Source organism: Candoia aspera, chromosome 15 (genome assembly GCF_035149785.1).
Source record: "Candoia aspera isolate rCanAsp1 chromosome 15, rCanAsp1.hap2, whole genome shotgun sequence".
NCBI lineage: Eukaryota > Metazoa > Chordata > Lepidosauria > Squamata > Boidae > Candoia > Candoia aspera.
This window is the reverse complement of record NC_086167.1, coordinates 5,106,534-5,128,189: the sequence shown is the minus strand read 5'-3', so window position 1 is coordinate 5,128,189 and position 21,656 is coordinate 5,106,534. Positions and strand designations below refer to the sequence as shown.

Sequence of the window (21,656 nt, the reverse complement as noted above, 5' to 3'; positions counted from 1 at the left end):
ATCTTGACTTTTTTGACCCTCCTGTGATTCATCTCCGCTTCAGCCCCAGGAGAGGAAACCTTTTTGACCAGGTGCAGAAATAACCCAGTGCAGGATTTCTTCTGCCTCTCGCCTCCCCTCAGCCCTGCAACCCCCCTCCACTTCTAACAGGGCTGGCGTCGGTGGTGGTGGTGGTGGCTGGTCTCCGATGGATCAGGCTCTCAAGGTCACATTCAGTGGTGCCTACAAGGCGTGGCCTCTGCATTGCTCTTGACCTCTCCGTCTAAGCTTCTGCTGAATCAGGAAAGCTGGAAGGTAAAAATATCTGTTCTCTGGGTAGACAGATCCAGGAGCTGCTGTCTGAAACAGTTCTGGGGGGGTTACAACTCTGGGACCGAAACATTCCCTAATAATTCCTAGCCAGCAGGGCCAAAGCCCACCACTGCCAAAGCACATCGGTTTGGGAAACTCTGGGTCACTGTTCCCTTAAACCAGAGTTTCTCAACCAGGGTTCTGCTAGAGGTCACTAGGGGTTCCCTGGGAGGTCACAATTTACTTAAAAATTTATTTCAAATCCAGGCAACTTCACATTAAAGAGGTAAGTTTCATTCTTTATTTTCAGTTTAAGAACAGTGTTCACGCATCTATACAGGCCTACCCATGAAATGAATAGAATAATTTTGTAACTTCTGGCCTGCATTTGAGCCTGAATGGGCAGGGGTTCCCCGAGGCCTGAAAAATATTTCAAGGGTTCCTCCAGGGTCAAAAAATTGAGAAAGGCTGCCTTAAACTGATGACCTGCGTTGAGACTCAACCGTTTGTAAAGTCTTTTTCAAGTTGAGCTCCATCCTGCAGATTTCGCAACCACATCTGTGGCAGCAACATGGAAGGGGTTTCTCACTGTCCTTTTCTGGATGTTCCTAGACTAGCTTACAGTGGGATTTCCTAGTGGTCTCCTATCCAAGTATGAAGCAAGCTCAATCTGGTTCTGACTCTGAGCTGCCTGCTGAGACAGGCCCATCTCCCAGTTCCCAAGTAGCTTTTGGGAATGGTGGCTCCATCACAGTTGAAACAGGAAAGCTGCCTTGGGTCAATGGTTGATATCATGAGTGTTAATTTTATAACGTATCAGTTCCTGGATGACGCAGACAACCAGTGCACTTGGATGTCAAGAGAAACCATCGGGTGATTTGTTCAGTCTTTGCTTAGCCTGTTGTGCAAACCCTCACAATGTGGTGCATAATCAACAACAGTGCTCACATGTTGTGCAAACCTCAACATTTGTGCATTACTCAACAAACCATGGTTAACTAAAGCACAATCTTTGAACCCATGGCAAAGGTGTTGACTCCCGACGGATTAACCAGCAGGGCTGTTGTGTGAACCAGGTGTAATGATTGCCTATTCTAAAACAGTATCATACTCACAGGCAAGATTCAAGGATATCTGATTTATTAAAGAACAGTAAGCAGGATCACAGAGAAAGCTGAGAATGATGAAAGCGCGCCAAATTCAAACTAAAAACCCTCGGTGCAAATGAAATCCCTCCCCCCATAGAATCTTCTCAAGTTCACAATCCCAGGTGCTCCTAATGGTTTCTGATGGTCTGCGGGAAAAGGCCTTGAACAGAGAACATAACCCAAACACATTCCATTGAAATGAATACAGATACAGAGCTTGGTACAAGGTCTCACAGCAGCTCCCTCCCAAACAGAAACGCGCATCAGCGCCATGGCATGTGAAACGTTACGATGTATACTGTACATTGAAACAGTGAACATGACACCAGGTCTCTGGAAATTCGGAAGGATTTGCTGGCAGCGAATTGGGAGTCAGACTCCAATACATGGTTTGACTGACCCGATTCACACATTGCATTACCCCCTGAATGGCTACATAAACCCCAGTTAACGGGATTTGCAGAACATGTAAAGCCAGACATGCCTGCTTTATGATTAGGGTTGTCAGGAGTGCCCCCTCCATGTGAAAATTGGGGGGAGGGCCTAAGAAACAATTCTGAATATAAACTCCATCTTTGTGGAAGGCCTTGCCGGCCAAAATTCAGATGGTCCTAAAAATCTTTAGAAGAGAAGATCTGTAGCTCAGAGTTAAACTGTGGAGTCCTTGGTGCTCTCTGAACTTGGTAGTTTTTTCTTCTTGGGCTATTGGGTCTTTTGGGTTACTTAAGATGTTTTGAAGAGTTTTAGCTGGTTTATGTGCTGCGGTGATGCCATGCGGTTGTAACAGCCTATTGGTGGTTTCTGAGATGTTTCTGATGTATGGCAGTGTTATCCCTTTCACAGTTTCCATTGGTTGGGTTGTAGTGGGTTGGGTGGTGAGGCACTTTCTGATGAAGTTGAGCGGGTATCCATTTTGCTGTAAGATGCTGTGCAGATGTTCTTTTTCTTTTTTCTGGTGTTCTGGGTTGCTGCAGTGTGTAAGCGCTCGTCTGAATAATGTTCTTACACAGCTTCTCTTGCGGGAGGCTGGATTGTTACTTTGGTAATGGAGCACTTGGTTGGCATGGGTAGCTTTCCTGTAGACTTGTGTTTCTAACTTACCATCATTTCCTCTACTGATGAGGATGTCCAGGAATGGAAGTGAGTTGCTGTTTTCTTCCTCCCTTGTGAATTTTATTCCATTAAAGATGTTATTGATGGTTTTGTGGGTTTCTTCCAGTTGTTTCTTTTGTATTATGACAAAATAAAAAATCAACACTAGGATTAACATCAGATGAACCATCAAACAGCACAATACAGCCTAATCAAGGAACTATTAACTCAGGCAATCAACCAAGCCGCAAACAACAGCCCAATCAAGGAACTCCCAGGGAGAGAACAACACCCCTACCAACACAAGCAGGGCAAGCCATGTATATATATAAACCGAGAGCAAGGCCCACTCCCTCTTCGCACTGAAGATGTTGCCTAGTCTGGCAATGAAAGGTCTGCAAGAAAACAACCAGGCTCAGAGAGCACCAAGGATGCCACAATTGTGGTTTGCCCCAGAAAGTGTTGTTATGTGTCATGTGGACATAGTATTTTCCACTACCTAAAGCTGCTGAATTAGATGGGTAGATCTCTTTTGATTAGCTTGGCTCTGAGTATTGAATGGGCCTAACCATGGTGGTTTTTTCCCTAAGCTGTGGCAAAGGGAATTATGGCTAGTATGTTGTGTGAAGATAGCTTAGGCCTCTTCATTTCCAGCACTTTCCAGGAGTTTTAAGGGATTTCCATACATCGCATTGGCCTGATTCAGACTACATGCAAAAAATGAGTTTCCTTTGCTACAGCTTGGTGGGTGAACCCAGCCAGTTCTTTATTCAGCCAATCCTGCTTAGGCAAACCATGGTTTAGCGTAGCTGCCGGCTTGCTATGGCCCCGCTGTCCAAGGTAACCTTTGTTGCAGGAGATGGGGAATAAAGCTGAAAAAACAGCTTTGCTGATTCTCCATTAGTATCAGGAAAAAGGTGAGTTTCCAATTGCACTTTTTGGCATCCCGTTCTGAACAATCAGCTCCTGGCCTTAGTCGCTTATACGCAGAGGACGAAGGGCCAAGTTTTTCAGAAAAGGCATCCTTGTCCGTCCGTCCCCCCCCCCATACCATTATTCAGGACAGGCAGCCTTGGGGGGCCATCTCCTGGTGCAGAGAGGCAGTGACACTGGTTTCTCTTGCAAGCAACCCGGTTCCAGAAATACCTAATCACAGAAGAAAGACAGTGGACCAGGAGAACACACAGCACATATGGGACAAATTCTGGCTGGGCTTTGTGCAAGTGATGGCTTGCATGTTGGTTTGTGTGGAAGATGAAAACCTGGGGTTCTGCTTGGGATAGAACCCTTTTTAGTTACACGAACTCCATTTTCTCTGCAAACAAGGATGTTGCTTCCTCACAGGAAGAAGATTAAAGTACCCCTGCAGGTGCCAGGATGTGGGTAACATTGGGATCAAATGCTGGCTGCAGCTACTGCAGACAAAAAAAATCCTTGAAAGCTAAGCTGTAACTACAGATAGGTAGATTTCCTGATTTCTTGTTAGCCCAGGAATGGATGAAACTGCATTGGCTGGCTGGGGAATTCTGGGAGTTGAAGGCCATGCATCTTAAAGTTGGCAAGGTTGAAAAACACTGGATTAGATGATTGACACATCCAATGCAGTTCCTTTCTCTTGATTTCCCTTCATGTGAACTGCCTATATAAGCTTGCTTGTCCAGACCTGACACACTCTTAATAAAGGGGCTGGGGCAGTGTTTCCCCATGGTGGCAACTTCCAGGTGTGTGGACTTTAACTCCCAGCATTCTTATCCATGGCCATGCTGTCTGGGGAATTCTGGGATTTGAATTCCACACACCTAGAAATTCCTAAGGTTGAGAAACACTGTGTTGGAGACTTCACAACCTGTCCTGACTGAGTCCCTTACGCAATTGAGAAAGGAGATGAGCGCTATGGAACTCAGGAATTTTGTTCCAACAGCCCCTAACATACCATACAAACTCATGTATAAGCCCATCTGTGGAAAAGCCAAACCCAGTTTCGGGGGTGTATTTTGGCAACTATAATTCTCAGCTTCTCCGCAAGTATATACAGTATTGTGTGATCTCAGCTGAATGGAATTTATTCACTAAACCACAATTAAGGAAACTGGACTTGACATGTTGTGTGAACTCAGCCCACCAGATTGCCAGACAAAAATAATTATTCTCATCCGCATACATCAAATTACAGACCTTAATATTTAGTAGCCAGGAAGCTGCTTTATACTGTCCTGGCTAAACTATGGCTTGTTTAAGCATGGTTAATGAACAAAGCACAATGACAGGGTTTGCATAACATTCTAGCCCAACCTATCTCAATTTTTTGACCCTGGAGGAACCCTTGAAATATTTTTCAGGCCTGGGGGAACCCCTGCGCATTCAGGCTCAAATATAGGCCAGAAGTTACAAAATTATTCTATTTGTTTCATGGGTAGGCCTGTAGATATGCGTGAACAGTGTTCTTAAACTGAAAATAAAGAATGAAACTTACCTCTTTAAGGTGAAGTTGCCCGAATTTGAAATAACTTTTTAAATAAATCGTGATCGCCCAGGGAACCCCTAGTAATCCCTTGCAGAACCTGGGGGTGCCACAGAGCCCTGGCTGAGAAACCCTGTTCTAGCCAAATAAGTCAGACCCCATTACAGCTGAGAACAATGTGTGAACCCAGCTATATCTTAGCTTTGCTAAAGAAAGCTGCCTACAGCAGAGTTGGAAAAAAAATGGCTGCTATACTTTCCAAATTAGGATGGCAGGTGCAACTGAGTTTTATGGCCGCAGAGAATCTATCACTGCAGAGCGTCCTGATATGCAGTCCTGAGTCCTTCGGGAACAAGCTGCTTGATGTTTTGTGTTTTTATTACCCCCAAACGTAGAACAATCTCCCTTCTGTCTACTTGGCCCCAACAGACTTGCTTTAAATAACCGTCATGCTGTTTCTTCCAGATTAGTTTAAGCACCTTCACGCATGATCTGCTGACCCAAACTAAGTTGTTTATTTGGTTTGGTGTCTCCCCTGCCCCCGCCCCCTGCCAACCTCTCTGGGCATGTTGACTTGATGCCCAGTTTATGAAAGGAGCTTTTACACTGCATTCTTTTTGGCAACCACTTAAGGGCCCCAACTCTGCAATAGAACGGTAATAATGATAAATGAACACCCTTCTAGCTCACTGGCTCCATTCTGTGATTTAGGACTGGCTCTTTTGGGCATAGAACTGCAGAAGTTCATTTACTTGAGCAATGAGGAGGAGGAGATGGGGATTTGTGAGTGAGTCTAGCGTCTTTGAAAAAATTCAGATGCACGCAATGGGAGACCCAAATTATGCAACTGTAATAAAGGCACAGACTTCCTTTATTGATCTACCATCCTGCATTTTTCTTAATGCTGTTTCGTTTTCATATTATAAGCCAATGCCCAGGAAAAAAGAGGGGGAAGTGAAGTGCTGTGTGCAAACCACTTCCAGCTCAATCTGAGTCAAAAAACCCTGCTTTGGGAATAAACCATTGAACTCAGTTGGACACATATCTGAATGGGCAGGTATAGGACTGCACTGTCCAAGTAGCATATTATCCATACCCTACCAAAAAAAATTGGGAGATTCCATAGTTTATTTTTATTAGATATTTCAGAGTTTTGTTTTATTTTACTGAGGTGAGTTTATTATTTAATGCTCTGAAGGGAGGATGTTCTCTATTCTTGCCTGGGAGTAAATATGGAATCTGAATCCAGCAGCACTTGCTTCTCGGTAGGAACAACCACTATATTCGCGGTTGCAAAAATCTGGGTGACCTCTAGATGGGGCCAAAGAGTCATTTTCTGGATTTTCTTGCTGCCATCTAGTGGGTGTTTGAATAATTGCAATCATAGCTGATAAACATCACATAACTTTTTTATCTGATGCCTATGTTAATTTTGGAAGTGTCCCCCACCCCCCACTTTTTTTTTCACTTTAACTTTGGCCCCATCAGAACTGGAAAGTGGTCAAAACTGAGCTGCTACCCTGAGGTGGGAATAATTAAGGTTTTTTTTCCAATGTTTATTTCATTATTCAGTCATCTGTTTAATATCTGAAAGCTATTCATTCACAGCGTGAAAAATAGAATATAAATGCATGGGAGGGAAAGAGTAAAGGGCAAAATTGTGTATTCTGCTATGGAAGGCTTATTGAAATGACGAGTCCCTATTTCTGATTCTGACATGTTGGTATATTTATTACTTGCCATCACTCCAATTTTCCCCAGCAAGCCTGCATTCTCTCCCAGATGTCTGCTGAGCTAGAATAAAACTGCAGTAACCTTTGAGATCTTGCCAGTTACCTGCAGTTTTCTGTCTCTGCTAGCAAGCAAGCTCAGAAATTGCCCTACGTTGCTTTCAGTCTAAATTTGCACAATAATTTCCAAATTCTCCACGGGGGCAGCCAGCCGAAAAGGGACAGTCTAAAGCTTACGCTGAGCAAGTACAATGACTATTTAAAAGAAACTTGCATCTGGGGTTGAGCACATTGTGTTGTTGCACAGCTGGGGAACATCGCCATTGATTTTTCAATACGAAGGGCATTATTTGGTTTCCCCCAAAAAATTATTCCTTGGGACTTGGGCCTCTTCGAAGCCAAACAGTTGCTCTCTCTCAGCCCAACCCATCTCACAAGGTTGTTGTTGTGGGAAGAAAGAAGGAGCGAATATTATGTAAACTGCCTGGAGTTGTACAAAATAATGGTGGGTATAAATCTAATAAATAAATACTGACTTTAAAGGCAGGTAAACCTGAATTTGAGAGCCAGTTTGGTGCAATGGTTAAGGCACTGGGCTAGAAACCAGGAGACTGTGAGTTCTGGTCCTGCCTTGGGCACAAAAGTCAGCTGGATGACCTTGGGCCAGTCACTTCCTCTCAGTTCTAGGAAGGAGGCCATGGCAAACCACTTCTGAAAAACCTTGCCAAGAAAACTGCAGGGCAGTTTTGTCCAGGCAATCTCCAAGAATCAGACATGATTGAAAGGATTAAAAAAAATGAATTAAGGAAGATTCCTGACCCAGAGAAATTCAGACAGAAAAGCCCATCTGCATTCATTACCGTATTTTTCAGTGGATCTAAGGTGATTGTTCCATTTTAAAGGTGATTTTGTGGGGTGGAGAAGGAAATCATCCTTTCTGTTTAGATAAATACAGAAATTTCTCTCTTCATTTAGAAGTCAAGCCCACACTGGGACTTTGTAAAGGGGATAACTTTATGTTTATTTATTTATATGATTTATCGCCACTTCAATCCAGAGGGAGTTTTTATTTGAGTAACCGATATTATTATTATTATTATTATTATTTTGCTAATTGACTAATGTTTGTATAGCTTAACATTCACTTCAGGGGTGATGAAGGGGTGGACCCTTCCTTCTTACGGGTGGTAAAAATGAACCCAGGGAGCATTGGCAGACAGACAGAACAAACCAGGGAGAATTCTTTGGGGAGCTCTCGAGGTTGGGATCCGTAAATGGAGCACCCGTTTATATACAGCCGACATATCTTAGTTGTCTCGGAGGGGGCAGCCCCCAGCCAGCCTAGACCTATCTCAAAAGCTAAGCAGGATCAAATCTCATTGGCTCTTGGATGGAGGACCACTTGGGCATCCCAGGGTCGTAGCTGGTGCAATGGTGAGATCGCAGCTCTGTCTGGTTTTATTTATTTATTTATTTATATTTATTTTAAAAAATTATATGGCCGCCCAACTCACACACAGTGACTCTGGGGGGCTTACAAAATTAAAGTCCACAATATAAAAAACCCATCGACCTGCTCCCTCCAAGGCGGCTACAAATATAGTAAAACCAGCCACTTGTATACACGATGGACATAAAAACTAGGCAAAGCTGCAATCTCACTGTCCCAGCTGCCATCCTGACTTTTTGACCACATCCTGGTCACTCCTGCCCATTGCACGCCAAGACCACTGCGTGGATGCAGCCACCAGTGGATGAGCTTGATTTGATGGCGCCTTGACCTTTTCGTTAACAGGCAGACCAGCAGCGGAGAGGTCAGTCAAGGACACCCGCTTACTTGCTATCTATCGTGGTCTGGAAGCTTTCAGAGGTACTAGATTGTGGGTCTTGAGTGTCTGTATAAGCTGTGATGCTTTCAAAAGTTCAGTGCAGAGAAATGGAATTCATTAAACTGCAGTATTGTAGCAGACAGAAATCTGCAAACAGGAAGAGCCTCCAGCAATGTCCAGCTCAGCATTTGTCTCTCTCACTGCTTCCAGGCGGGTGAAGCCACCCGTGCTGCAAAATTGGAATTGTTTTATCGAACAGTTACAGTTTATTCCCAGAGCTAGCTGGGAAAACCTTTCGCAAGGACATCCAAATCATGGCCCTGCCAGGGAGGACCAGGCCCTCTTCAGCTTTCATCCCTGGCTGCGCTCCTGTACGCTGAAAGCAAGACGAAACCTAAATCTGATTTCATTTCATTCAAATTAAGTTCAAATTAAACTTGGAAAACAGTTAATACGACACTTCCCCGGGGATTTAAATCAGCCGGTCAATCCCGTATTACAGTCAATGGCCAGCATTCCATTTAAAAAGTATAAAGGTTAAAGCACACCAGATAAAACAAAAACAGAACATTGTAAAATAAAATGGGTAGAAATAAAATAATAAAGCAGGATAAAATAAAACAGCCACGTCTGAATGATCAGGGTAACTGATAGGAATGAATTTTACAGACCGTAAGACAAAATCTGGCCACATTCAGAGAAACAAAAGTGTCCTGGTTGGCTAACAACAATTGTACATAAAATAAATCTGTACCACCTGGAAATTTAGTTAATAAAGGGGTTATAAAACATAACTGCATCTTTACAGAAGGAACAGTATAGTAATACAGGTGTTGCCCTTCACCCCAAGAGCAAATTCTTGAAAAATAGGGGATTTTCCTAAACCTTCCTGCTTAATGTACAGCTGTTGGCAGGGCATTAAAACAACCTAGGTTAATGTCCTCCTAAATTTGGGAATAGTTATCTGAGTTAGATAACTTGTTGTGGATTTAAAGGTTTTAAGCATTTCTGTTCCAGTAACCCACGCACTGCACGCTGCAGGCATATTGTCCGGGGATTATGGCTGTTGTAGAGAGGCTCATCTGGATGGGGATGTTGCCAGACAGGACCCGTGTGCACAGGCACTTTCCAGAAAAGTGGAAAGCGTTCGGCGCGTGTGGCAGAAAGAGTTTTGCACACTGAAGCGGGATCTATTTCTTCCTGCATCATCTTTTTCTAGGATGAAGCTTCCGAGCTAATCATTCAACAAAAGCTGCCAGTTGTTGTTTTTTTTCCCCCTTCACAAGGCCATTCTATTATTCCTGGAAAGGCGGATTCTGTGAATGCTCCGGGCAAAAGGGTGCTGTCAGGGCAGCTTCCTTCGAGGCGCGTCCCCGCACCCTCCCCAAACGCACACGGTCTTGGCAGCCGCCGAGAAACCGTCGCCACGCGCGGAGAGGAGGGGAGCGGGGCCTGTTTCCTGCGCAAAGTCATCCCAAAAGCTGCGCCAGCAAATCTGGCCGGTTCGGAGCTGGGGGTGGGGGGCAGCCAAGAGGAAGCAGCTGCAGAAGCGGGCCCGGGCTTGGCTCACTTCTCCTTTCTCGGGAGGGCGACGAGCCCCGCCAGCAAGGCTGGAGTGCAGAGGAGAGGAAAAGGCGCACCCTGGTTGCGTTTCCTGCCGCGCAGCGCAGCCTCAGGAGGGGCAGAAGCGACGCTGGGTTCGGGCTGTCCCTGCGAGTGACTTTTCTCCAGAGCCTTGAAGCCCAGTCAAAAGCACGACGTATAGATTGGGCTCCCACCGGGCACTAAGCCAGATTACAGAATCCTAGACTGGTACAGTTGGAAGGGACCCCCCAAGATCATCTAGTCCAACCCTCTGCAATATGCAGGAAGAGGTGCTTTGGGCTTGGCTTATAGGGCGCCGTGGGAGCCCAGTGATGGGGGGAGTAAACCTCAGGTGCTGGCTGAGCAGGAGGTGTGAACTTGCTGTCCAACAGCCCCTGGCTCGAAGCGCTTGAAAACGAGACCAGGAGCCTGCCGCGGTCGCCACGAGGCAGCAGGGTTCACACGGCGCATTACGCCACGGTCGCTCAGGGTCTGCATCCCAACCGGCGGCGCTAAACCACGCTCCGCTAACCACCATCGCCGGGGTGCCCCCCAACACAGGACGGCTTCGCAGATTGAGGGACCTCGACTCCTTTTTTAAAAAATCGGGCCCCCGCTGCTTTCGGCCTGCAGCGCCTATGCTCCCCGGCTGGCGTGGGAACCGGAGTCGCCCTGCAAAAGGTGCCCCGTTGGGGAGCGCGGCGATTGGCCACGCCCAGCAACCCCGCTGCGGGCGAGGCATGCTGGGAGTTGTAGTCCCCGCCCCGCCGGAGGGGCCGCCCTTGCAAGGAGCCCTGCGCGAGGCTCGGGGCGGAGACCCCCGGCCGGCTCGCCAGGCGCCCCGCGAGCCCAGGCCGCGCCTCGCGCCTCGCCGGCGGCGGCTTCGCTGGCGCGGTTCGCCTGGCGCGCGTCCCCGCGCCCGCGTGCATGCCCGCGCGCCCCCGCAGCCTTCCGGTCTCCTCCTCCTCCGCCGCCGCCCCGGGAGCGCGGCTGCGTGGCGTCCCCGATCCCGACACTTCCGTCGGACCGGAGCGGAGCGAAGCGCGCGGAGGTACGGGGGGCGCCGGGTTGGGGAGCCCCGTCGGCACCCGCCTGGGATTGGGAGCGAGGGAGCCCCGCCTGGCCGTGACGGGGGGGGCCGTCGGCGCCCCTGCCTGCCTGCCTTCCCTCCCTGGAAAGGGGGAGCTGCAGGGCAGCTCCTCCGCCTGCTTTTTCGGGGAGGGGGCTCCTGCCTGCCTTCGGAGGACCCCAACACCTCCTGTGCTCCATTTGGGGGAGGGGGCGAGAAAGGACACCCCCTGCTTTTGGGGAGGAGGGGGAATAGGACCAGCCCCCCCCCCCGCGTCGCAGCACTACACCTGCCTGGGTAGAAGCAGGGGAGCCTCTTCGGGGTGTCTCCCGGGAGGGGGGAACGAGAGCCCCCCTCGCCTGTCTTGCGAAGAGGGGAGCAATCGGGGACCCCATCCTATATGGCTATTTGGGGGGGCAGTAACAGGACGCCCCTCGTTGCCTGTGTCTTTTGCTTCAGCCAGAGGGGGTGTCCTGCCTGTTTATCTTTTTGGTGGGGGGGGTAGAAGCAGGAACGCCCCCACCCACATCTGCCTACCTTTCTAAGGAGAGAGACGCCCCCCCCTGGCTTTTGCCACCTGCCTTCCCTTTTGGGGAGAGGAATCAGCAGGGTGGGGGGAACAGGTCTCTGTGGGGAGGGGGTCTTACAGGTTTCTGTAAGGCCTCCTTTGGGGGTCTAGGAGCCCGCCCTTTCTGCTCACCCCCCTCCATTACATGGGCGGTGTAAAACTTCCCCGAGGAAGGCCTTAAAATTGGGAGGGGGGAAGGGGGGAAGCTGTGATCATTGCTATTACCGCCAACGACTGGAAACATCTGTAGCCTTACATAATCCAGCCCTGTTTGTGTATTTGTGTATCTCTAGCAGTGTTTCTCCACCTCGGCAACTTTAAGATGCGTGGACTTCAATCCCAGAATTCCCCAGCCAGCAAGGCTGGCTGGGGAATTCTGGGAGTTGAAGTCCACGCATCTTAAAGTTGCCGAGGTGGAGAAACACTGATCTATAGGAAGTGTGAGCTGGAGTGAGGTGGATTCTTTCCTTCTTTCTTTAGTTTATCTCTCACCTTACCCACAAGAGCTCAAGGCAGCCTTCCTTCTATTGCCCCCAACAACCCTGCTAGGTAGGCTGGGCCGCAAGAGAACAACTAGCCCAAAGCCCCCCAGGGAGCTTCTGTGGCTGCGGGGGGGGGGGGACAAGAGCCCAGGTCTCCCCCCACTTACGCCTTCACCTTCAGCTCTAAGCCATCCTGGTTCCCCACTGTTAAGGTCTGCCATGCTTCAGCCTGGCACTGTCTTTCCAGTCATAGGCTGTGTTGGCACCACATGCCAGGATGGATTAGTTTTAAAACTGCTTTGGATTTTTAAATTTTTGTTTGGCTTTTTATTTTTGTTTTGTGAGCCCCATCCGTTTGCTGAGCTTATGGTGTAATATCTAAAACCCAGAAGTTTTTAACCCAGCAACCAGGCTGGTGTGTCCAGATTGGATTGAGGATTAAAAAAACAACTAAAGCATTGAAGAATGAAATTTAAAAGAGGTTACCTGAGCATGCCCAGAGTGCATTTCTTTCACCATCTGCTAAAAAGGAAGTTGGTTCCACTTCTTGGGTAATGCTGCACTCCAGTGAAATTTGAGCTGACCCACCCTTCCTTCCTTCCTTCCTTCCTTCCTTCCTTCCTTCCTTCCTTCCTTCCTTCCTTCCTTCCTTCCTTCCCCCCCCCTCTCTCTTTCTCTTTCTCTCTTTCTCTCTCTTTTCCCCCAGAAATTATTTGCTTGTAGCTGCAAAGAGAGAGGGCTGATTGGTCACAGCTGAGGGTAGTAGGGCTCTGGCCTTGTTGCGCAAAGCAGGGTGTGCGCAGGCTTTTCTGTGGATGGTGTATGCTGATGAGGAAGAGGTATGCCCGCTAAAGCAATTTCACGCATCCCTGGAGGGTTGGATTTTAACTCATCGTAAGAGAGTCCGCCTGAAGTTGGGGAAGTCCGCACTGCATGTTGGCTAGCGTGTTACGTTCACTTCGTACATCAATACTGATCTGCTCCGCTTCCCTCCACACCTTCATTGCGCAAGCACAAGGCGCCTAAATTTTTGGTACCCTCAGTCGTTTGGCTGACCTGCAGAGGTCTGTGGTGGCTGGGGGTGGTGGGAATTGTAGTCCAACGCTTCTGAAGGGCACCAGGTTGGGGAAGCCTAGCCAAGTGGGTGGCTATAATAAATTTAAATAACGTAGTAAAAACTACTTGGGCCATCGAGTTGAGAAAGTTTTGGAAAACGAGCAGGTTAAGATCTTACGGGACTTCCAAACAGACAGGCCTCTTGTTCATAACATGCCTGACATAACAGTCATTGAAAAGAAGAAAGTCTGGTTCATTCATTGATGTTGCTATGGCGGGTGAGGCTAGGATTGAGGAAAAGCAATTGGAAAAAATTACAAAATATTGGGACTTGCAGGTGGAATTTGAACGCTTATGGAAAAAGGAATCCATTGTTATACCTATTGTGATTGGAGCCCTCGAAGCAATACCTAAAGGTGTATCCCTTGATATCCTGAAATATTGAATTTATCGGCCTGGAACACCCTATTTTTTTTTTAAAAAAAACCCTACTTGGAACTGCCTATCCCAGTGTTTCTCCACCTTGGCAACTTTAAGAAGTCTGGACTTCACCTCCCAGAATTCCCCAGCCAGCATGGCTGGTTGGAGAATTATGGGAGTTGAAGTCCACAAGTTGCCAAGGTGGAGAAACACTGACCTATATTCTTAGACACTACCTTAATAATTCTTAGGTTCTTGATTAGGACTTGAATTATTAACTTCCTACCAGCCTACTGTGAATCTAACTGTTGATTGCCCAGATGATGACAATGATAGGAATGTACAGAAGCGTATTTCATTTCATAGAAGGAATTACTATCCCTACAAACATATGTATGACTTACTTGCATGTGTGTGTACACCTATGGATGTGTGTGTACATATATGGGTATGTATAAGCAGACACACACTTGTGTATACACACATAGACACACAGACATATATGTTATTTACATGTACAGTATACATATGCATGCAAACATGTGATCAAAATCTATAGACTAAGGTGAGTTACCTGTAAAACGAAGCATCCCATTTATAACATTAATTGCTCTGCATCTACATAGGCTAACTATTTCCTCTCTCATACAGAGCCATGCAAATACATATTTATACACAGGGCAGCTCTGGGTAGGCATTGTCCTAACAGCCAGGAAACACGCTGAGACAAGGAACTGGTCTCTAATATTTATTGCTAGTACTTAACAGGAATCCTAACAAACTGAAGAAGCGTGGGAAAACCCAGACACACAACCCCCAAGGGTCAAGGCGGTCCCGATCTGTGTCTCTTTGAATGGCTGACCAATTCCTCAGTGCTACGCATGCGCTTGACAGTCTGGATGGGAGCCCCCTGCTGGCCATCCTTACTCAGGCATCCCAGAAAGGGTTAAATTCACCAGGCAAGCAGCAGGTTCAAAGATAACCCCCCCCCTTTCTCCAATTTATAAGTTTTTGTTTTAAAAAAATGGGTAGAAGTTTTAAAGTGGTCGAACTGCAGTCATTTGTAGAAGCTAAATGCCAAGAGATGGTATTTAGGCAAGGTATAATTATGGTATTTCCTTCCATTTGAGATGAGGATGGCCATCAATTCAGATTGTTTTCAAGAGGGGGCTGGCGGCAGTTCCATTGGGCTTTGGGGTAGCGGTGGCTGCTGGCCCTGATGGCGGTTGACAGAACGGAGAGATGGACATTTGGCCTCTCCTTTGGGCTTATGACCTTCCTGGGTGGACTTGGTTGACTTCCTACATGTGACTCAGAATCAGATTGGCCATTGGCCTGATTCCGCAGGATGCATCTTCTGTTTTTAATAACAATGTTGGATATTTTCTCACCTTCTGAGTGGCACTCAAAGAGATGAACTTGGTGGCTTCTGGTCCATATTAGAACCTGCACAGAATGGGTAGTTGCTAGTCTGGGTGGCTGTAATGGGCTTGGATCTGCATTTGGTTGATTTATTCCATTAGGTTTTGAAGGGATCGAGAAAGTGATGTCTGTTTCCCAAGGGAGCCCATTTTTTTTTCTGCTTTGCTTCACTAGGAAAATAATATTTTCAGAGAGCTTCCATCCCCATGGATAGGTAGGGGTCTTGCTGAATAGGAGACAATGTTTTCCTTGAGTGTGCTTTTCCTCTTTAAGCAAGAAATAATTAGAAGGAGTGCTGTACACTGCGCAAAGGCCTGTCAACCACGTTTACAAAACACAGTAGTTAGGTACATTGAATATACTGAACCAGCACCCAGCCAACATCTTAGGGTCAGACATCATCTGTGAAAGGAGGGAAATGAGGTAAAATATGGGAATTGATTAGTGAAGCCGTTTAAGCCTTTGCTCTCATGCTTGGTCCTGGCTGCTGAATCTCTTTCCTAAAGAATGAAGGATGCATGCCGTTGGATGACACGGGCTCTTAATCTGCTATTTCATTCAGTGTAGAAGGTCATCGGTTGCAGACCTGTGCAAATGAATGGCGTTACATAAAAAGTGGAACTCACTCCTGAACTTTTCTCCTTACAGTCTCTCCTGGAAACAGTTAATCCAAAGAAAAGAATCTGATTGATTGATTGATTGATCAATGGATTGATTATGTGCTATCAGGTTGGTATTGACTCTTAGTGACCACACAGATAGACCTTCTCCAGGAAGATCTGTCCCCAACCTGGTCCTTCAGGTCTTCCAACGGTGGTCCCATCACAGCTGTAATTGAGACCCTCCACTTGCTGCTGGTCGTCCTCTTCTCTTTCCTTCCGTCTTGTCCACCATTACAAATTTCTCCAGAGAGCTGAGTCTTCATGTTGATTGATTATATGCCATTGAGTTGGTGTCGTCACTCAGTGACCACATCTGTAGACCTTCACAGGAGGATCTCTCCCCAACCCGGTCCTTCCAGTCTTTCAACAGTGCCCCCGTCACCACTGTAACTGAGCCCATCCATCTTGTTGCTGGTCCTCCTCCTCTTTTCTTTCCTTCCACCTTTCCCAGCATTGTGGACTTCTCAAGGGAGCTGGGTCTTTGCATTGATCAATTGATGGATTATGTGCTATCAGCTTGGTATTGACTCTTAGCAGCAACCACATAAATAGATGTTCTCCCAAACCAGCAGTGCCCCCATCACCACTGTAACTGAGTCCTCCCCCTTGCAGCTGGTCCTCCTCTTCTTCTCTTTCCTTCTACCTTTCCCAGCATTACAGCCTTTTCCAGAGAGCTGGGTCTTCACAGAAGGTGTCCAAAAAAGAATCTGAGATCAACTTGATTACATTTATTAGAAAGAGGGTTGAGGTTACAACACAAGAATTCCAGCAAGTACCTTTCTTTCCAATGAGACACCTATATATGGGCAACTTAGGGCAACAGAACTCTTACCCGTGGGCTCCTACTTGTTCTATACAGGATACTGGATGACCCCCCCCTTTTTTTTTTGGGAAGAGTGGCAGTTTGTTGACTATTTTCATAAATGCCAGCTGATCTATCACTATGGAAAGAAATTCTCACAGGAAGCCTGCGTGAGATGTTGCGGTTCCAAAGATGGGAATGTGCTCCCATATTTGGGAAAAATAATCCACTAGAAGAACTTTCTGCCCGTGTTTTGTAGTTGGCGCTCAAACGTTTTTCAAACCAATGCTTGTTGCGATTCAGCTTCGGTGATAGCTGAAAAGCACTGGTGGCTTTTCACATCAGCGTAGCTTATGCCTGCGGATCAGTTAGAGGCTAATTGCTGAATCAGAAAAGTCAGCTGGGAAAAAAAAAACCCTGAGGTTTACTTATTTCTGCTTGTTGTATTTCTTTGCATACAATTTAATTTAAAGCATATGTACCACCAATAATTATCCTGTCTTTATAAAAGCCTCCTGGCTTTTAACACTCCGTTGATAAGTGCAAACTTGGAGATCCATGCATGAGCCAGGAGTAAGAAATGCTACTTGTTTTTGTAGCATGTACTTGGGGGTTTTTTTTTTTTTGGAGGCGATCCAAAAATTTTGAGAAGTGCTTTTCTTAAAGCAGGGAATCGGGAAGCCCCTAAAAATAGGGGAATGCAGGTGGTTCCGTAGTTTCGCCCATGTAAGTTCCATGCAAGTAAAGTGACAGTCAGCAAAACTGTAGAACGAGCATCAGAGATTTTCAGTCTTTCTGATCGCAGAGAAATCAGAAGTCTGCCTTATGACTTCTGATTTTTTACGTCCTGGTGTTAAGACCAGTATGAAGAATTTCACGGAAAAGTCATATGTGAGTTAATTTACATCTTATAAGTTGCTGAACTTCCAGATCTACAATGTTTGGAAGGAAGCAAAGTAGATTCCTTATACTAAGCTACCACATCTGGGCTGCAGAAACCCAGATAAGCACTAGTTGGCAACAAGGAGAATCTCTTCTGTGTCCCTTTGCTGCCATCTAGTGATAATCTAGAGCTCTGCAGCCCAAATCTGGTAACCTTACTTTTACCTATATTCCAATTCTCAAGAGAGCTGCTTCCTTCCAATTTTCTCTTGAAGGGAGACATCTGCTTATCTCCTTTTTTTTTTTTTAGCAAGTTCAGCTTCCTCTGAGTGTGAGTTTCATGGGAGTGTGGAGTTTCTTTCCACCTCATTGCAAAATCAGCAGTACTGCATCCTAGCTCTTCTCTCCCAGCTCTAAACTTGGCAAAGCCGTCCTCTAGTGTATGTCCTTGCAATTCTATCAGAAAGTCCTGCTTCCTTTTTAGATGCAGCCCGGTGGCCCAGATAAATTGTGAACTCTTCACTGCAAAAGTGAAGTTGTCTGCAAGCAGTCTTTCCAAACAGTCAATCTCCAGATGCGTTGGGATTTCAGCTCCCCAAATTCCCAAAACGTTAAGATTACAAGAGGGTGCAACCCTGTAGGAACTTCACAGTGGTTCAGCAGCATGTGGATGGTGACATGATTGGGTGCTGAGAAATTTCACTTAAGGGATGAACCTGCTTCTGGTACTTTGAATTCTGCTCATGTCACTTTGCACCTTGCAGATAGAGGAAGGGAGTAAAGATCTCCACAATTTATCCTCCTCTTATATTCTTGTAGCACAAGCTCAGCAAGCTAGAAATGGATGGACAGTAAATCTGGAAAACGAGCAGAGGGTTTACATGGGGAATGAAAACTCGGCTGCAGACAATACAACAAACGTCATTTCATGCAATTAAATTCTCAGCGAGGCTGTTTTTTTCAGTGGGGAAACCTTCAAAGTAGTGTGGATGTCAGATGACATCCCTGAACAAACTCAAGCTCCTTCCTCTTAGCCTCTGCCCCAGGTCCACTTTGGAGAATAAATGTGGATTGATCTCCCAGGAGCATCCCAACCAACGCTTGGTTGCAAAAGGAGGAACAGGAAGTGATTTGGAAGGGCTACACTTGAGTCCGACTGGGCAGTCTCTGGTCCGCAAGCAGACCTGAGCAGAGCGTTGTTGCAGAAATGCCGTTCTGAAAATCTTGAACCAGTCTGCTTCCAGGCTTCCTTATTCACTGATGACAGTTTGGGAGAAGGAACAGTTGCATACCAGGGCAGTGCCTGCATTTATGCCTCCTGCCATGTTGGCCATTGCTCTCAGAGTCTTGGCATCGTGGTGCTTGAGGGTTTCATAAGTGAACCAGAAGGTCCCTGTCCTGCAGGAGCTCAAAACTGGGGAAGAAGAGGAGTGGGACTTCTTTACACTACTGTTGTCATCCTCCCTAGCTGGTAAGGCTGTTGGGAAAGCTGGAACAGGCTAAGTTTACATCAGAGGAACAGGATTGAATTTGGTGGCATTCTTACCTTGACAGGAGCATTTTTCGTGCAAAAACAGGTCTGACCAGTTGCACCCCCAAGGGCTGTGCAACCTCAAGAAGCTCAAGAAGCTACAGAGGAAAGGTAAATAGCCACATTCTTCCTTCTGTTTAGCCTGGTGTTTCTCAAGCTCAGCAACTTTAAGATGTCTGGACTTCAACTCCCAGCATTCCTCCAGTTAGCATGGACCCAGACTTCTCTGGCTGGGGAATGCTGGGAGTTGAAGTCCACAGGTCTTAAAGTCACTGAGATGGAGAAGCACTGGAGTAAGCCATGGCTTGGTGAGAACCCATTTAATGACTGTGTGGCTTTGCACTTGACGTAATTATCTGAGTCTAACGGCGGGAAAGAGAGAGACAGAAACGTTACTCCCTCTACTTGATCTGGATGGAAAGAGCTCGGGGAGAGGCCAAATATTTTGTGTTCAGAAGGGCCAGAGTTTGGATCCCAGATTCTCCGAGTAAAAGAATCTGTCTTTAATTAATTAGTGGAATTGCCAGGTCAGCACATCTGGAGGACACCAGGATGGGGAACGTGGTCATAGATAGTGCTGGGCAACATAGCCTGTTCTGAGCGAGGGAACCTTGTGATATCCCATGACAGTCAATGCATGGTGCAAGCCTCAAGTTGCCACTTCCTTCTGGGGATCGCACACGCTCCTGAGGCTGCTGCTAAACGCTCCCTTTCCTGTTAGTTTCCTTGCCCAAGCCGTTAGGTGGGGCTGTCCTGCGACGTTGAGAAAAGCAAAATAGTGGGACTGGCTGTTGTTTTATCCAGTTTGACCTTCTGGGAGATTTCATTCCACACCCTCTGTAGACCAGCAGTGAGCAAGATTAGGCTTAGGCTTGCCGGAGCCTCTTCCGCAGGAAAATTAACCATAAAGCGTTTCTGAAAGTTCCAGATAAGACCTGCGAAAGGCATGTTTTTCACTCTCTTGTTTTCTTCTCTTCCTCCCCACACTGTCCTTTCCTTTCCTCCCCCACTCTTCCTTCCTCCCTTCTCCTTCCTCCCTCCCTTCCTCTATCCTGCAGGAAGAAGTACATTTGCCCTTTTCTTGATTTCCCTTCTGCTGCTGCTAATCCTCCAGAATTACCCAGTTCTTAAATCTCTGGCCTCTTTTTCCAGCTTAAATCTCTTTCACTCTCTTTTTCTTTTCCAGAGGTGACCCAACCAACCAGAAATCAAAATGACTGACTCCAAGTATTTCACCACCACCAAAAAAGGTAATGCGGCACGTGGGGTCGGTTGTGCTGCTCCAGGTGGAGATGAGGCTGAATTCACACAACACAAAAGTCTAGGATGAAACGGGGTGAGGGTGGCCTTAGCATGTGGAGTGAACCAAGCCATCACAGTAAGTCCCAAAATGCTTTATTTACTGGGGTGTCGTACGTAAGGTGGACATGACTGCTTTGCTTGGTTAATCTGGGTTTAGAGTTACACACGTGTAAATGCAGCCTGAGTGGTGGAGCTCCACCTGAGCCCTGGGTTGGACAGAGGACAAGTGACAGGTTCACATTTTTCTGGATGGTATAATTTCAGACCGTTGGAGGAAGGGAATCCTGTGGGTTAAACTCTCTAATAATAATTCCCTACATTTAGAAATCTAGCGCACCAGGGAGAAGTGTTCCAGCCAACCTTTCTCCCTGGAATGTGTTTTTTCTATGGGTGGACTGAGAGAAGTGCCCTTACAAGCAAATACTTATCTGTAGCCATGCGGTGCCGCCTTATATCGAGTTCAAGTTTTTAGGATTGTGACGATAACAACAGCTCAGAGGTAAAATTCATAGTTTAGGTCAGTGTTTTTCGACTGTAGCAACGGTCAGGACCAGGCCTGCTTCTGGCTCGGATTTAGTTCCACTTTCTGAGTCAGAGGAGGAGTTGGAAACTTAACCAGGCTAGAATTGGAAACTCCAGCATGACTCAGTAGAGTGGGAAGAATCCACGACGCCATTTGGGCGAGATCCGGAGGGGGATTTGAATACGCCAATCAGTGCGCGCCAGAGACGTGCTGAAAAGTGCTCGCAGGAGAAGCCAGCCCAATTGGCTGCAGGAGACTCCGAGCGCGCCAAGGAATGGATAAAAGGCAGCCGCGCAGAGAGCATGCTGCCGGAGTCAACCGATCCTCTAGACCTGCAGCGTCAGAAGAAGGCTCCCTACCGGCATCAGAAGCAGCATCAAGAGGCAGCAGCTCCAGACTTGAATTCTGAGGAAGGGGTCTTCGCACCCGCTGCATTTGAGGAAGCAGCGTCGCCTGAGCCTGGCAGCCAGCGCCTTGCCTCCAGCTTCGAGAGCTCACACTGTCTTCAGCAGCGCGACCGAGCTGAGGGTTTTTCGCTCTGCCGCCTGTCAGCAGTTTACCGCAACCGCTCTTCACAAACCCCTGCGATATTTGGGGGTTGTTGCTTGCCTTGCTCAGGATCTGAGTTCGTGGCACACATGGGGCTTCCAGCCGAGTCCAGCCTAGTTCCAAGTTCCAAGCCTTGCTCCACGTCTCCTGCCCAGCGAATCCAGCCTAGTCCGGGGCTTCCAGCCAAGTCTAGCCCAGTGCTAAGTTCCAAGTCTTGCTCCAACTCGTCTTCTTCAGAGGTCCAGTCCAGTCC

General features: G+C 47.0%; 2 protein-coding genes across 4 annotated transcripts in view; one reads left to right on the top strand and one right to left on the bottom strand.

The window, feature by feature from the left end:
- The window catches only part of GAS2L1 (growth arrest specific 2 like 1), a 338,981-nt gene that overhangs the window by 209,786 nt on the left and 107,539 nt on the right, over window positions 1-21,656 (bottom strand). The gene's annotated exons all lie outside the window — the stretch shown is intronic.
- AP1B1 (adaptor related protein complex 1 subunit beta 1) overlaps window positions 11,066-21,656 on the top strand; it is a 43,150-nt gene continuing 32,559 nt past the window's right edge. The window contains exons 1-2 of one of the 2 annotated variants that reach the window (XM_063315362.1): window positions 11,066-11,186; window positions 20,216-20,279. In XM_063315362.1, the coding sequence (XP_063171432.1) occupies window positions 20,243-20,279 (37 nt within the window). In that variant the 5' untranslated portion in view covers window positions 11,066-11,186; window positions 20,216-20,242. The remainder of the gene's footprint in view (window positions 11,187-20,215; window positions 20,280-21,656) is intronic. The other variant, XM_063315363.1, reaches the window with a different exon arrangement.